General features: G+C 38.5%; 1 protein-coding gene across 7 annotated transcripts in view; it reads right to left on the reverse strand.

The window, feature by feature from the left end:
- The window catches only part of ITGA4 (integrin subunit alpha 4), a 95,242-nt gene that overhangs the window by 49,504 nt on the left and 29,177 nt on the right, over nucleotides 1–16,561 (reverse strand). For 4 of the 7 annotated variants that reach the window (XR_006058723.2, XM_004004537.6, XM_042243656.2 and 1 more), the window contains exons 6-13: nucleotides 16,050–16,179; nucleotides 14,663–14,748; nucleotides 13,976–14,038; nucleotides 13,746–13,883; nucleotides 9,361–9,472; nucleotides 1,929–2,023; nucleotides 644–734; nucleotides 18–63 (exon numbers count right to left, since the gene is read on the reverse strand). Coding sequence is in view for 3 of the 7 variants with exons in the window: in XM_004004537.6 (XP_004004586.2) it covers nucleotides 18–63; nucleotides 644–734; nucleotides 1,929–2,023; nucleotides 9,361–9,472; nucleotides 13,746–13,883; nucleotides 13,976–14,038; nucleotides 14,663–14,748; nucleotides 16,050–16,179 (761 nt within the window). In the remaining 4 variants the exon portion in view is untranslated. Of the gene's footprint in view, nucleotides 1–17; nucleotides 64–643; nucleotides 735–1,928; nucleotides 2,024–9,360; nucleotides 9,473–13,745; nucleotides 13,884–13,975; nucleotides 14,039–14,662; nucleotides 14,749–16,049; nucleotides 16,180–16,561 lie in introns of those variants that run through there. The other 3 variants (XR_006058724.2, XR_006058726.2, XR_006058725.2) reach the window with 3 other exon arrangements.

A 16,561-nucleotide genomic window follows, 5' to 3' on the forward strand; every position in this document is an offset into this window, starting at 1 on the left:
AAATCTATCAACCTTACCTTAGCAACACAGCAGAATCAGACCGAAAAGCACCAACTGCTACATCTGGAGGAAGAAAAAAATAGCACAGATTAATGATCATCATTAGTCAAAGAGAATTACTTTCAGCCATAAATACTTAACTACATATCACCTTGTGACTATATCAAAATACTATTTACAGAAAATTAATTAGAAAAGATACGCTTATGTCTTAAGATTCATTTCACATGTGTCTGAATCTGCTCATTTACAATGACATTCATCCCTTTATCATATAATATAAACATAAACATTATGATATAAACATATGATATAAAGACAGCCTTACTAAAAGAAAATTCCGTTTTTGGACTACAAACACTTGCTGAGATATCTTCTTTCAAATTATATACTAAAAAATTCTCTTCTTTTCATCATATGTTTGATTTATTCTCCTGAATGCTTTTAACTTTTTCAAAAACAAGGAATAAAATATTAAGTAACTAACAGTGTATAAGCTTAGTAATTATTTATTTCTGACCTGTGTGTGAATTCAAAAGAGTACTAAAAATGAAGGAAAAAACTCACTAGTAAATCAACCCTTTTTTCTACCAGTTGTACGTACTTCACCGTAAAGCAGCACCCACGTAAATTTTATACTCACCTAGATATCCATTGTTATCTGCATCAATTTGTCCAGATATAGACTGTCCAAACATACTTAATGATTTACTGATTTGACGTCCTTCAATTCTCTGAAAAAAATAGTCCAGTTGACTGGGAAGCAGGGTTTAAACATCTAATATCCCAGAGAAACAATGATTTAGTAAAATAATGAGCCCTGACACATTATTAACAAATGCATTGTAGTTAAGGCAAATACATGTGTCTGGGAGAAAGAGCAGTCTCCAGCTTGAAGTGGAGAACTGACATCTATTTTGTGACATGAAAACACCTGCTTCCTTTACCTTGTGAGCGAAGGGAAAATTATGTAGGAAAGATCTCCTAAAATACTCCTGACACTCTCTCCTCAGGCTTTTTTCAGGCTCTGTGCTTATTTCCCTGAGTAACATGAGGAATCAAACTGATAATAAGAAAATAAGACATTTATGATCACTTAGTGGAGCCTACTTCTTAGATTTATAATAACCATCTTGTTCAGCCAGGTTGGTTTCTAGTATTTCAAAAGGACAACTCAAGCCAGATATGTGCTTGCTATCCCACGTGTCTAATCTCCTGTCCAGACGTTGATTTACAAGTATCAGAGTTGTCCAAGAGAATTAGTATTCTTTAATAGACAAGTATATCTCTCTCATGTTATATAGAGGATCATTTACCCACTTTGCCTAATCAAAAATAACAGTATTAGCTAAAGTTTCCATACGAGTATCTTTGGAAAAATTTCTCTTCTCTGCATGTGCGTGTAGTTTTTTTCTATGCAATGAAATGTCCTGATTTTTCAAAATATGAAATTAAAGTCAGAGTTAGGTCAGGAAACCTTAATAAAGTGCTCTCATCTTACTGCTTTGCACTGAAAGGAACACAGTTTCATTTGAGTCTGTGCTCTTCCTGTACGACCCCCATGTAAGATGGGGCTTTAAGCCATGAAGCGAGACAGTTAACCAAATCCACATGGGCTTACTTGGAAGAGTAGGGGTATTACCTCAGAACATAAATCTGATGGCATGCAGAGAGAAATCCGGAATAGGTTAAAGCAAAAGTAGAATGGAAGTGAACCAGAACTCTTGTTTATGGAAATAAAATGATTTTGTAGAGTTATTAATGACCTTAAAAGTGAGACCATCTACTGTTATTGTAAGAAAATGGTGAAACAGTATTAAGTATTTGAAAGGGCAAGTTAAGAAAAATAAGTGCACGTTAACACTGGAAGTTTTGAGAAGGATTTTATTACCAATGTTTCTTTTGAAAATAGAATAGTATTATCCCACCTGTGAGAAGGTTGTTGAGATCCCATCTACTCGGCCATTGTAAATATAAATCGCACCTTGCAAGTCATCTTCCTGCGGGGCTCCAATAGCAACATCTATTCAAGAATTTAAATGGCAGAAAATAAACTCTTAATGCAAAGAATGAGACTCTGAAAACTAGCCTTCATGCTCTTTACTTAATATCACATAGGAAAACTCCTTATCGAAAAACAATATTTTCACTGGACAGAAAAAAATATATACAGCTCTATCACTGTCCTAACAATGTACAGGATTGTACAGTCAAGTCTGTGTCAGGAAATTAGAGTCTTATGGTCTTAGAGGAGGCTAAGAGAATGGTTAAGGACATGGGTCCTATAGCCAGACCATCAGGGCCTGACCCCAGCACTATCCAGTGCCCAGCTGTGCTTGATGCTGTTCAGTCACTGACCCCACGGGCTGCAGCACTCCAGGCTTCCCTGTCCTTCACTGGGCCTGATTCTTTTTTTCCTTCGGCCATGCTGTATGGCATGTGGGATCTCAGCTCCCTGACCAGGGATCAAACCTGCACCCTCTGTGTTGGAAGGCAGATTCTTAATCGCTGGACTGCCAGGGAAGTTCCTGGGCCCGTTTCTTAACCTCTGTGTATCTTAGTTTTCTCACTTCAGCACAGGATCATAAGAGAGCTCACCTTGGTGCAGAAGGATGTAACTCATGTGAAGTGCATAGAGCAGTGTGTAGCATATAATCAGTTATTATCATCTCTAAATAATATAAACCGCAAGAACCTTTATTTTGAGTTCTGGGTTTTACTTATTTGCAAAGTGACTTCTAAATTAATTCCTGCTCCAGTGAAGGAGATATGTTTTCACATAAGACCAAGAGAAAATAGAAACCGAGTAACATGGCTGCTTAAGTGCTATAAATACAAAGTAGACAGGAGGAGAAAAAAGTTTGTAAGAACATTTCATTGTCTTTACCAAATATTATGCCAATGTATTTGGGTATATTCATCTATTTTTAGAGTGATTTTTTCTTATTACTTTAATAGAAACTGAAATATAGAAAGTTTGCTTTCATGATATTATCTATCACTATTTATCAGATCTAAAAGTTTTTCAACAACTACAGTTGTAATATTGCACTGCTTTTTCAATAGGAATAAAACTGTGCCACATGCTGCCCGATTTTAAAAATACAAAAGCTTTTCTATTTTAATCTAAAATTAAATAGTAGACACACCTTAAGCCTGTTTTGCTTAGACATACCAAGGCTAGCCTCTTTTAACTTGTGCAAAGTATTTTAAATTTTTAGGTACAAAATATATCCATTCATTTATTCATTCAGTGGAAAACTACTGAGCGCCTACTGCACACCAGATATTTGTCAGAGTATCTACAGGACCCCACTGGTCAGTATCACAGAAAGGAACTGATAGTCTAGTGGGGAAGCTGCTGCTGCTGCTGCTAAGTCACTTCAGTCGTGTCCGACTCTGTGCGACCCCATAGTCGGCAGCTTCCCCGTCCCTGGGATTCTTCAGGCAAGAACACCGGAGTGGGTTGCCATTTCCTTCTCCAATGTGTGAAAGTGAAAAGTGAAAGCGAAGTCGCTCAGTCGTGTCCGACTCTTCACGACCCCATGGACTGCAGCCTACCAGGCTCCTCTGTCCATAGGATTTTCCAGGCAAGAGTACTGGAGTCGGGTGTCATTGCCTTCTCCCTAGCAAGGAAGAACAGCAAGTAAAAATAATAACATAGCATGCAGGGAAAAGGTGGTGAAAATCAGGGAAGACTTCTCATAGAACATGATGACCAAAGTGAGATTATAGTAGGTTAGAGCCAGGTGAAAAAAGGCAATGTTTGGACAGAGGACACAGCCTGTGCCATCGTAGGGCAGCGAGAGGCAGCATGGCACATGGGAGATTGACAATCTGGAATAGTTGGAGCCATTTCTGTGCAGACTGAATAAATCAAGCAATGTAACGGGGAGGGAGAGGAAGAAGGAGAGAGAAAGAGGGAGACAAAGGTGAGTGAGGAAAGAGTGAGGGAGAAAGCATCCTGAAGCCACTGGATGCGATCCCACTTAGCAATGTCATTCATGGAGGGGGGCAGGTTATACTTCAGCCATGTGGCTACTCCTGAGTACCTATTAACAGAATTTTGTACCTTGATTCTTGATGATAATATAGGAAAAGATAGCAAGTTGGGTTACGAAGCTGATACTACAAGAATTCTGTTGATCAGTTACTAGCACAAGTGATCTATATTAATAAAAATATCTTAAAACAATACAAATGAACCTTTTCAGCTGAACTATTAAGCCAGCCCAGATCAATTTAATGCCAAGCAGAAGATATTTAAGTATATTCAGATGCTGGCTTATATATAGATCCAAACTCTTCCTTCCTAAGATGAAACTTGGATCTCTTATATAATGTCCTAAAGTTCTATCTATCATTATAGATATAAGGAGAATACATTATTAATAATAAAATGTTTTTCCATGCCTGTGCAGCTCAGCTGGGACATAACCTAGAGAATAAACATGGAGATATTTGACAACCCCTTTTACTTCTCATTTGAACATTTATTACACTGTTAGTATAAACCATAACGATTATCATTAGTATGACCATAATAATCTTAACATCAGCTAGTAATTATGTGCTGTTTACAAGGCAGCCTTATGTGCTACAGGCTTACCATACAAAATTCATGTTATTCTCACATAACCCACTATAACTCGTGTAACTCTCTCAACAGCACTGTCAAATACTTTTTGATCCCCACTTTTTACAGATGAAGAAATTGAGGTACAGAATAAAACTCGCTAAAGGTTACAGAGCCAGGATGTGGTAGTGTATGAAAGTGTTGGTCACTCAGCTGTGTCTGACTCTTGGTGTCCCCATGGACTATATCTAGCCTGCTAGGCTCCTCTTGTTCATGGAATTCTCCAGGAAAGAATACTGGAGTGGGTTGTCATTCCCTTCTTCAGGGAATCTTCCTGATCCAGATCAAACTCAGGTCTCCTGCATTGCAGGCAGATTCTCTACCCATGTAAACCATCAGGGAAGCCTGGGTGTGGTAGGATGCAGTTGAATGGGATTTAAACCCTGCAGTATGGCTCTAGAACCTGTACTCTCCATCACCACGCTCTATAAAATCATTAACATAGAGTTATGACTAACACCCCCCACTCCGAGCACTTGTCCCTCTACTGTGTGAAAGAAATGTTCAATATGTGACTTGATAATATATAAGAATTTCAGGACCACATAAATTGATACAGCATATAGTTCACAGTTGTAGAACTTTATTATGGTTCAGCTCAAAAAAATATTCAAAGATACAGTCTAAAAGTCAGATGAATTGCTCAGATGCTAAAGAATCTGCCTGCAATGCAGGAGGCTCAGGGTCAATCCCTGGGTCGGGAAGATCCCCTGGAGGAGAGAATGGCAATCCACTCCAGTATTCTTGCCTGGAGAACCCCATAGGCAGAGGAGGCTGGCAGGCTATAGCCCATGGGATCACAAAGAGTGGGACACAACTGAGTAACACTTTCACTTTCCAGGCTCAACTTGGAAAACATACACTGGAAATAAGTGGTCCTGCCAGAACCATTTTATGGTTAAAATGCTATCTGTCTGTCTGTCTGATCATATTGGTTGAATAGGTTTGTCTATTACCTATTCTGTGAAATGATTATGCTGGACTCTTGCCAAATTGATCGATTATCATCTGAGAAAATAGCTTGTTTTGCTTTTCTAAGGACACAGGAAATATATTCTAATATATTCTAATTTTTTCCTTTTGAAGGAAAAAAAAGTGATGCCATGAATGCCAAAATAACTGAGGTCGACTATGTAAAGCATTACAAAGCTGTGCACAGTAAAAGGACATGAAGTTTATCTGCATCTAAGACTGGAGGTGGAAGGAAAACAAACAGGTAGAGTTCTCCTCTCTTTTCTACACAATCCCACATACTCTGCCGTGAACATGAAGTGACTTCACTCATATCCCAGAAAAATAAACTAAGTTAGAAGATGGGGAAAAAGAATAGGGAATCACATAATGAAAAAATAAAAGACAGATGCCTTGCTGGCTCACCCAGGCAGTTATGGTAGGATGGAATTAAAGACCTCAGTGAAGAGCTAGAACACAATAAGCCTACTTCCAAGCCAACATGGTCTTGGCTAGCATCTAAAATGCGGAAAACACACGCCCATGGGCAAAACAGAAATGCTCTTCAGTCATAAAAAAGAAGGAAATTCTGTCATTTGTAACAACATGGATGGGCCTTGAGGGCATTATGCTAAGTAACTCAGACAGACAAAGACAAATTCTGTGTAATCTCACTTACATGTGGAATTAGGGGGAAAAAAACCCACATAGAAATAGAGGTCAGATTGTTGTTCGTCAGAGAGTGGGGTAACTGGGTAAAGGCTGTCAAAAAATACAAACTGCCAATTAGAAGATCAGTTAAGGCAATGGCAACCCACTCCAGTACTCTTGCCTGGAAAATCTCATGAACAGAGGAGCCTAGTAGGCTGCAGTCCCTGGGGTCGCTGCGAGTCGGACACGACTGAGCGACTTCCCTTTCATTTTTCACTTTCATGCACTGGAGAAGGCAATGGCAACCCACTCCAGTGTTCTTGCCTGGAGAATCCTAGGGACGGGGGAGCCTGGTGGGCTGCCATCTATGGGGTCGCACAGAGTTGGACACGACTGAAGCGACTCAGCAGCAGCAGTAAGTCTTGGGTATATACAGCATGGTGACTGTAGCTGAAAATATTGTATATTTGGGAGGTGCTAAGAGAGTTGATCTTAAAAGTTCTCATCACAAGGAAAAAAACTTGCAACTATGTGAGGTGATGCTGCTGCTAAGCCGCTTCAGTCGTGTCCGACTCTGCGCAACCCCAGAGACGGCAGCCCACCAGGCTCCTCCGTCCCTGGGATTCTCCAGGCAAGAATACTGGAGTGGGTTGCCATTGCCTTCTCCAATGCATGCATGCATGCTAAGTCGCTTCAGTCGTGTCTGACTCTATGTGGCCCCATAGATAGCAGCTCACCAAGCTCCTCTGTCCACAGGATTCTCTAGGCAAGAATACTGGAGTGGGTTGCCATTTCCTTCTCCAACGTGAGGCGACAGATGGTCACTAAACATTGTGGTGAGCATTTTGCAATACACATATATCAAATCATTATGCTGTGTACATTAAGCTTATTCAATGTTACATGCAATTACAGCTCAATAAAACTGGAAGAAAAACTGAATTAGTAAAAGATATGTGATATTATAAACATGCACTAAGATGAATCAGAATTAATGTGGCCACTGGATGTAAATATGTTGTGAACTATATATGAAATCATAAATAGCGCAAAATATGCTGGAATACTGAAAACATTCAGTTGAATAACAGTCTTCTGCATATAGATATTACCTTTAGAAGATGTGCGCTGAGGACTCCAAGACACAAAGTGCTGTATGAAACCCAGGGTTCTCATATTCACTCAAATACTGCATCGTGCCCTGAAGATTTCCTCTAAATCCCCCCTTTCTAAGTCTCCTGGACATCACATTTTCTGCCTGTCCTTCACATAACTAGAAAATTGTCTTGGATTTTCCCAAGTACTGGAGTGACTTTGATAAGGGAACCTGCCTACTATCCATCCTATTTTTATAACTCAATCTGTTTATAAGAATAATTCAAGTTCATCACTGACATTTAGATACTACAAAAAAATCATTCCTCATGTGCACATGCACGAATATGTTCAATCAAAATAGTGAATATTCTTCTTCAGATCTGTCAATTAAAACAGGATGTGGAAGGAATTTTTCCATGTCTTAATCTGATATTCCATTTGAATGTAAAACTAAACAAAGTGTGCCACTATCTCCTTCATTTACATCCATTATGGCATATACTCTCTGCTGGCATGGTACACTGACGAAAAAATAAGTTCTCAATAGATAACACAGAACTGATGATTAATTGTGAAATGTAATATCCATCTTAATATTTCATAGATATTTTAATGTAAAATTTTATGTGTAATCATAACTACAAAGATATATGCACATACTTTTATCTCCTTTTGTTTTAAAAATAGTAAAATCCAGAAATGGCATCTGTAGGCCCAATTATACTATTTCACATTCAAGAGGGCTCACTGGAAGCATATTTTCAATAACCAACCAGCATTCTCCTTGTAGAATACCATATTTTAAATATTTAAAGTAGAATGAAGCATTTAGGCAAAACAAGGTACCAAGTAAGCCTTTACAGCACTTCCTCAATTATATCCAATATACAAGGAAGTTTTGACCTACTTCTACCAGATACCAATTGCCAAAAACCATTTCCAGAAGATAATTCTGAGCCTTGAAAATATCAAATACTTATTTGCTGAACTCTAGAAATTATACACTCTCCTTTGAAACCCATTCATTATTTTAGGCACAGTTTTAATGGACTTAGTTAACCACTCAGAACTAGATTGAAGTCAGCACATTTTCAGAGGGAAGGCTGGTAGAGACAGCTCCTTCGGCAGCAGGACTGATACTTTGAGAACAGCCACAGTGCTGAAAAGGCCACTCAGCCCATTGCTGAAATGCATCCCTATCAGGGGGCAAATAGCCCCTGTCTTCGAGTCTGCCAGTTTCTCCCTTCCTAACACTCAGGATTCTCTCCTGGGATCCCCAATCCTCCACCATCAGCCCCCCTATCCCCACAACAGGACAACCAGAACAAGGAAAGCCTGGCTCAGTAAGGGGCTTTCAGAGCCAGGCTAAAGCTCTGCAGCCAGCCTCTGCTGGGTTTTTATCAGTGTCTTACTACACTGATAGTTAAATATATGATCCAATGAGTCTATGATACACATTTTCTTCCACATTTTCACGTTTCTAAAATCAGCATTCTTCTTAAAATAGAACAATAGTGAGTCTCAGTTTAAAAGGCACCATTTTTTAGGGGCACATAAAATAATGACTTAAAACGACTTATAATCAATGGTGCCTTGTGCTGTGTGCTAGGTTGCTTCTGGCATGTCCGACTCTTTGAGACCCTATGGACTGTAGCCCTCCAGACTCCTCTGTCCATGGGACTCTCCAGGCAAGAATAGTGGAGTGGGTTGCCTATTCCTTCTCCAGGGGATCTTCCCAACCCAGGGACTGAACCTGTATCTCTTAACATCTCCTGCACTGGCAGGTGGGTTCTTTACCACTAGCACCAACGGTGCCTGAGAATCAATGAAATGAGGTATGTTCAATATCACTCTTTGTTGAAGGGATAGTTTTCAACTGAGAATAAATCGGGTATAACACTAAAGAAAAAAAAAACTTAGCATATATATTTTCTATAGAAAGGCAAACAACTCCAATTATATTCTCTCCCATGTCCCATTTTTAAAAGTGGAAATCAAGTACCAAATTAAATAATTTTAATTACCTTCAAAGCCATCATTATCAATGTCGCCAAGACTGACTATAGATTCCCCGAACCGTGCAGCGTATTTGTCACTTCCAATGAGCTCTGTCTCCATTTCGTTCATTACTGCTCCCTAGATAGAAACAGGGAGAAAGGTGTCATTATAACACTCCCTGACAACTTGACACATGATTTACTATTGTAATTGGATATGGATTTTTTTTCCTAATGCTTCAAACAGGTTGGACAAACTAGTCTGAGCTTTAGTATACACATCTCAGTTTAATTCAATAAATATTTATCAAGTATGTCAATACATATAATATAATGATTAGAGCTCAGAGGACAGAAAAAAATGTCAAACTCATGATCCCTAGCTTTGAAAATCCAATAAATTATTTTGATAATTCAATTGAGCAAATATTTAGTGAGTTCCTAATAAAGGCAATACACTGTACAAAGGATGACTGAGTGAAGAGGACAAGGCAATGAGTGTGTAAGACACTCCCTTCCCTGAAGAAGCCCCCAGTCAAGGGAAGGCGTAGCACAAGCATGTAAATGACTAAGAGGTACTGCTTTGCAATATCAGCAAGCAAGGAGAGCATCCTAACCGTGAGAGCCAGCAGAGGTTTCATGAAGGAGGTGGTTGTCAAGGCGGCACTAAAGAATGGTCAAAGTTTTGATACTTAGGGAAACTGACCAGCAAAATACAAACTGCAAAGAACTTGGCTACCTTGGCTTAGTTGGCTAATGAGCAATATGTGCAAATGAATAAGACAAAAGAGTAAGACCGGAGTTTTACGGGGTGGGACTTTGAATGCCAGGAGAAACCTACTCTCAAGTTAGAAAACTAGACAGAGCTACTGCAAGTTTCTGAGTTGAGGAGTGACATGACTGACTGGCCTTGGGAATAGTTTTCCAGCAGCATTGTAGTAGGAGTTGGTCAACTGCTGTCTCTGATTTTGGAAAGTGAGTTATTAGACACGAAATAATGTTTCAGTGGATTTCCCTGGTGCCTCAGTAGGTAAAGAATCTGCCTGCCAAATGCAGGGGACACAAAAGACCTGGGTTTGATCCCTGGATCAGGAAGATTTCTTGGAGAAGGAAATGGCAACCCACTTCAATATTCTTGCCTGGGAAATCCCATGGACAGAGGAGTATGTAGGGCTATAGTCCATGGGGTCGCAAGAGTCAGACATGGCTTAATGACTAAACCACCACCACCACAATGTTTCAGGAGGAGTTGTTGCAATAACAGCTGCCAGATCTCTTTCCAAACTCTGATCATGTCACTCCCTTGTATTAAAAACAAACAAACAACAACAACAACAACAACAACAAAACCCACGCACAACCCATCATAGATCTTTTAACTTCTCAAACAAGTCTGTTCATCATTTCCATAGCACACACATATTCTTCCCTTGTGAAGTGCCCTTCACCTTTTATTTTCCTGCTAAAAAAATTTGATTCTTGTTCTGCTCATAGAGAAATGCCTAATTTAAAGAGCAGAAGGCATTAGAGACTCCAGAGAGGATGAGGAGATAAGACAACACAAGGGCACTGAGTTTCAGGGGGAGAGTTTAAAGAAGTGGTGATCACTCTTCTTCAAGTATTCTGCAGTCACAGAACAGTGACCGAGAGTTCACTCAGGACCCCTGAGAGCTCTTTCAGCAGAAGTAGAAGCCAGCATTCATTCACGTATCATTCAGCTCACTCAAAAACAATTACTGAGCACCTAACTCATCCAGGATTCTTTCAAGCCCCGAGGAAACAGTAGTAAATAAAACAGACGATCCCTCTGCACAGTGTCTACACTCCAGTAAAAGAGCAGACAGACAATACTAAAGTGAAAGTGAAGTTGCTCAGTCATGTCCGACTCTTTGCAACTTCATGGACTGTAGCCCACCGGGTTCCTCCGTCCATGGGATTTTCCAGGCAAGAATACTGGAGTGGGGTGCCATTTCCTTCTCCAGGAGATCTTCCCAGCCCAGGGACTGAACCCAGGTCTCCTGCATTGCAGGCGGACGCTTTACAATCAGCCATCAGGCAAGTCCAGACAATAGTAACCTGCACCAATAAACAGCAATAACCTCAGACACGCACATGACACCACCCTCATGGCAGAAAGTGAAGAGGAGCTAGAGAGCCTCTTCATGAAAGTGAAAGAGGAGAGCGAAAAAGCTGGCTTAAAACTCAACATTCAAAAAACGAAGGTCAAGACATCCAGTTCCATCACTTCATGGCAAATAGATGGGGAAATAATGCAAATAGTGACAGACTTTATTTTCTTGGGCTCGAAAATCATTGCAGATGGTAAATTTAGCCATGAAATTAAAAGACTATTGCTCCTTGGGAGAAAAGCTATGACAAACCCAGACAGCATATTAAAAAGCAGAGATGTTACTTTGCTGACAAAGGTCCATCTAGTCAAAGCTACGGTTTTTCCAGTAGTCATGTATGGAAGTGAAAGTTAGAGCATAAAGAAAGCTGAGTGCTGAAGAACTGATGTTTTTGAGCTGCGGTGTTGGAGAAGACTCTTGAGAGTCCCTTGGACTGCAAGGAGATCCAAACCAGTCAATCCTAAAGGAGATCAGTCCTAAATATTCATTGGAAGGACTGATGCTGAAGCTGAAACTCCAATCCTTTGGCCACCTGATGTGGAGAACTGACTCATTAGAAAAGACCCTGATGCTGAGAAAGACTGAAGACAGGAGGAGAAGGGAGGAGCAGAGGATGAGATGGTTGAACGGCATCACCGACTTGATGGACATGAGTTTTGAGCAAGTTCCAGGAGTTGATGATGGACAGGGAAGCCTGGTGTGCTGCATTCCGTGGAGTTGCAAAGAGTCAGACATGACTGAGCGGCTGAACTGAACCACACTGAATGTCAAGCAGTAGCTACTGTCTTTTCACGGTTAGGAACAAGAAGTCGGAAGGCAACAGAGGAAGAATAACTTAGCAGAGGTCTTAAAAGTGGAAATCAATGATGAAATTAACCGCAGTCTTCAATGCCTCTATTGAGTGGTGTAGGAGTGAAGAGCGAACAAGCGGGCAGTCTGATGGAAGGATTCCTCCCTTGCCCTCTAAACAAAGGCACTTCACTTTTATCTGGTTTTCATAGTGGAATTGCTGAAGATTTCAATGGGAAAAATGGTTCTTTATTGCCTTATATGAGGTATCTATACCACTGTTCAAACTGTTCTCAAAAACTTTAGTTGTAAAAAGAAATAAAAGTATGTAAAATGAGGATGAGGCTTCTATTATTAGGGAGACCATTCACTGATAGGAGAATGTGAAATATCTATATAAGAAAAAGTAACTCCTGATTTCACTATTAATGAGATAACAAATGATCACTTCACAGATGATGCTGTTTTACTATTAAATTTAGGTTTATGCCAGTGCATAAATGATTTTCCTGCTCTATATTTGGAATTTTAAGGATCTCTCAGCTTTATAAGACTATTTTCTCTCTTAAATTGCAGGGAGTTTAGTATAGTGCTTAATATGTATGCTTATTAAATGCTCTGAAATCACTGATTAAACAAAATACCTTCCAGAAACAGATTTTATTTTGTTAAATCCCAAATAAAAATACCGTGACTTAAGAAATGAACCAATTTTCTCACAAACCTGTTATTGCTCTTAAATCAAAGATATAGGCCAAGAAGACCCCATTAAGGCCCTATCAATTCTTTCTTTTGATTTGATGCCAAGAAGACAGACTGGCAAGATAAGGCCAGTAGAGTGCCCTAAATTGAATTGTCAAGTGGTAAAATTCTACTCCAAAATACCCCTAGAATTGAAAACTCAATCATAAGCAAGTAAACACTTATTTCTACAACTACTACATCTGCTTTGGAATAAACTACGTCAGTTTTACATTCTTACCAGGAATATAATCTATATGAATTGTGTGAATTAATATCTTATCAGAACACCTCTTGCTTTCAACTGCTTTCAAATCAAGAAATTAAAAACAGTCCATACTCTATCTTCCATGTCTAGTAGTGCTTTATAATTACCAAATTATATGGGGACATTCCCCATCAAACTAATAGGACATCCACATTTTTAGGGCCATATAAAATCATTCTTTCAAATTAGAGTTGCACAATGCAACTGGAAGAAACTGCAACTCCCTGGGTGAACACATACAAGCTGTGTACAGAGAAACTCCAGATAATTGATCTCGTACTTTCAAGATATCAAAATGGGGCAACGGCCCATTCATCATGACATCCCATTTCATTTTTAAAGCATCAGTATAATATCACAATTTTTACTTTTATCAGTAGAGTAAGCCTAAAAACATTTAAGTCTCAGAACTTTGGAATAAGTAGAGCAACAGTTATGATCAAAATCCCATAAACAGCTTCCAATCTGCGTGCAATCAGACTTACAGAACCAGAGTTGATGTACACAAACACTCTTCCTTCTTCCCTGATGGTGCTCTGCATGGGAGCTCCCACGAGTAGGTCTGAGAAGCCATCTGCGTTGAGGTCCACGGCACAGATAGATGCTCCAAAATAAGACCCAAGCTGCTCCAAGGCAAACCAGATCCAGTCATTGAGAAAAAAGCAAGAGTTACTCACCAAAGCCCTCAGCGATACCAAAGTTAGAGACATATTACCTTTTTACCTTTCATTTCATGTAAGATATTTAGTTCTTTTGCATCAATGCTGAATATGTAAGCCTGCGATGGGAAAAAGAATTAGGAAAGATTAGATGTTTCTCACATTAAAAATGTTTCATTCAAAACGTTAATTTTCATAACTTGTAATTGTTCAAATATATTTTTAAAAATTTCTTTTCAGAGTGATACAAAATGTTTAGGGAACCAAGCTCTCAGGAACAATCCTACTGTTCCTTCAGAGAGAACACAGAAAATGTTGTTTGTCTCAATTTTCAAAGTAAGGTTCATGTAATAATGTAACAAAAACTAGAATGCAAAGGAACATTTTGTTCTTTCTAGTCTTACCACAACTGTACCAGGAATGTAGCTGCCTCAATTTCTCTTCAGCTATAAACTTGTTAACCATAAATGTATTCCTTGGAATCTTGAGAAAATTCTATCTCAGAAACAGTTACTCATAAGAAAGAGCCTCGTTTAACTTGTGTAATCTTCCTGAAAGCTTTTCTGCTCAATTTTATCTAAAAGCCACATGACTTTCACCAATCTTACCACTAAATGTACAGTGCTCATCATTTCCAGCTTCACTGCTGAGAAATTTTGCAGTTTGTCTTTTAACTTCTTATTCTCTCATGCAACCTATTTGAACCATTTTGAAGGAATAAATTTTAAAAATGTAATTCTTACTTTACCAATCTGTTCATGTTGAGGGGCTCCTCCAACTACCTCAGTACTGTGCTGACTGCGAAAATGACCAGCTCCGACTGAATAGCCTTCAAGAAAATGGATGGAGGTGTGAGAATCACCATTTGGAATGGGTGAAATTCATTGTCATAAATCCCTTACAGAATTAATCATAAATCCATTTAGAATTAAATTTTAAGACTGAATCCAAAATGACTACACCAAATAGAGTCAAACACAACTTAGCAACTAAACCGCCACCAATATGGCTTATATTTTTACATCTTAGAAACTGAAGCTAGCACCTTTAAACATGCTTTGTGAGTTTCTGCAGTAGCAAGACATGCTAGTTTCTAAGATTACAGTAGAAACTTTAGTGTAAAATATAATATTTTGAACTTCATGTAAAAAAATCTTCCTAAACTTCAACTTTTCTTGCCCTGAAACCTTGCTATTATGATAAAATTGTATGACTATAGAAAAGGTAAAATATTCTTATTTTATTATGTGATAAAAGATATAAACTGTTAAATTTTTCATAATGCTTCAGCATATCCTTCACCCTTCAACAAGTAAATGCTGAATTGTAAATGAACTTCCTCTGTTTTAAAATAAATTCTTTCTGCTTGAAGAGGGGGAAAATCTTGGTTTTTCTTATTATAATTATTTCTGAGTATAGGCTGTTTACATTTAAGGCAGGTTTAAACAAATCTGTATATCCTAAGAAGCTTTAGGAAAAGCATTCCTTTTACCACGACAAGGGAATTAATGCCAGAAAAAGATCTTAACTTTCTATAAAAATAAGGACTATAGATCATTCTACTGCTGACTTATTAAATAATAAGAAGAAGAAGGATAAAAATAGTTATGCTCTGGGGAATATTCTAAGAGCTTCTAAGGCCAAGGTCAATGAGCTGTTTTTGGACGCATACTCTTCACAGTACTACCCATCTGTCCACAATGCTCTCAGTCCCGTTGACTTTCAGCTGGTCCTTAAGGAAACTATATTTACTCATCCACATGATTAAATGAGTTATTCATGTAGAATATTTACAAAAGCTCCCAGGAGATGGCAGGCATTCAATAGATGCTACCTTTATAATAACAAGTTGACTGCATAAAAATATAAGCTTACAAGTGATTTACTGTAAGAGAATAAATTAAACCAGGAGTTCCAACCTAAGAATTATATATGGATGATAATAGTTACATATGTAAAATATTAAGTTGACTAAAGTTTCATAGATTATAGCCTTAAAGAGGCAGTTTCTGAAATGGCTTTTTAGTTACTACTGGCCATTTTGATCTTTTGAGGATATAATTTCCCTTATTCATAGTTACTAGTGTCTGTAAGGTAGAGATAATTCCAGTCTGTCGATTTTTACAGTACCTAAATAACTTCCAAATTTTACTTGGTTGTGTCTGTCTAAGAAAGCCTTGTATTTATTTGTAGTCATATTGTACACAAAAAGAGAGCCAGTCCAATAGAATGATCCTGGAGCTCCCATCACAATTAAATCCTGTAAGAAAAAGAAAATTTATCATAATTTAAAAGTTTAATCTCGCCACCCAGAACCTCCTCCAGATACACACATTAAATAGTGACAAAAATAATTTTCATAAATTTCTGAAATATAAGCATTTAATGAGTTTAAAAGCATACCCCCAAAAGCCAGAGAAGCTAGTTAGTGAATTTTCATCTAAAATGAGAATCTCAGAGAAGAAATGCTGAAACTCTCACTTCACACTCATTACTGGACTTTACAATCAGAGGCAGAATCATTGAACACTAGAGCAAGCTGTGGGGAAAAAGGCAATATGGTTTCTATTAAAGTAAATCATATCTGGGTAATTCATTAGCGCTCATTACAGAGATAATCATGTGCTGCCAAAGAGTAAAAA

This window comes from Ovis aries, chromosome 2, assembly GCF_016772045.2.
Source record: "Ovis aries strain OAR_USU_Benz2616 breed Rambouillet chromosome 2, ARS-UI_Ramb_v3.0, whole genome shotgun sequence".
NCBI lineage: Eukaryota > Metazoa > Chordata > Mammalia > Artiodactyla > Bovidae > Ovis > Ovis aries.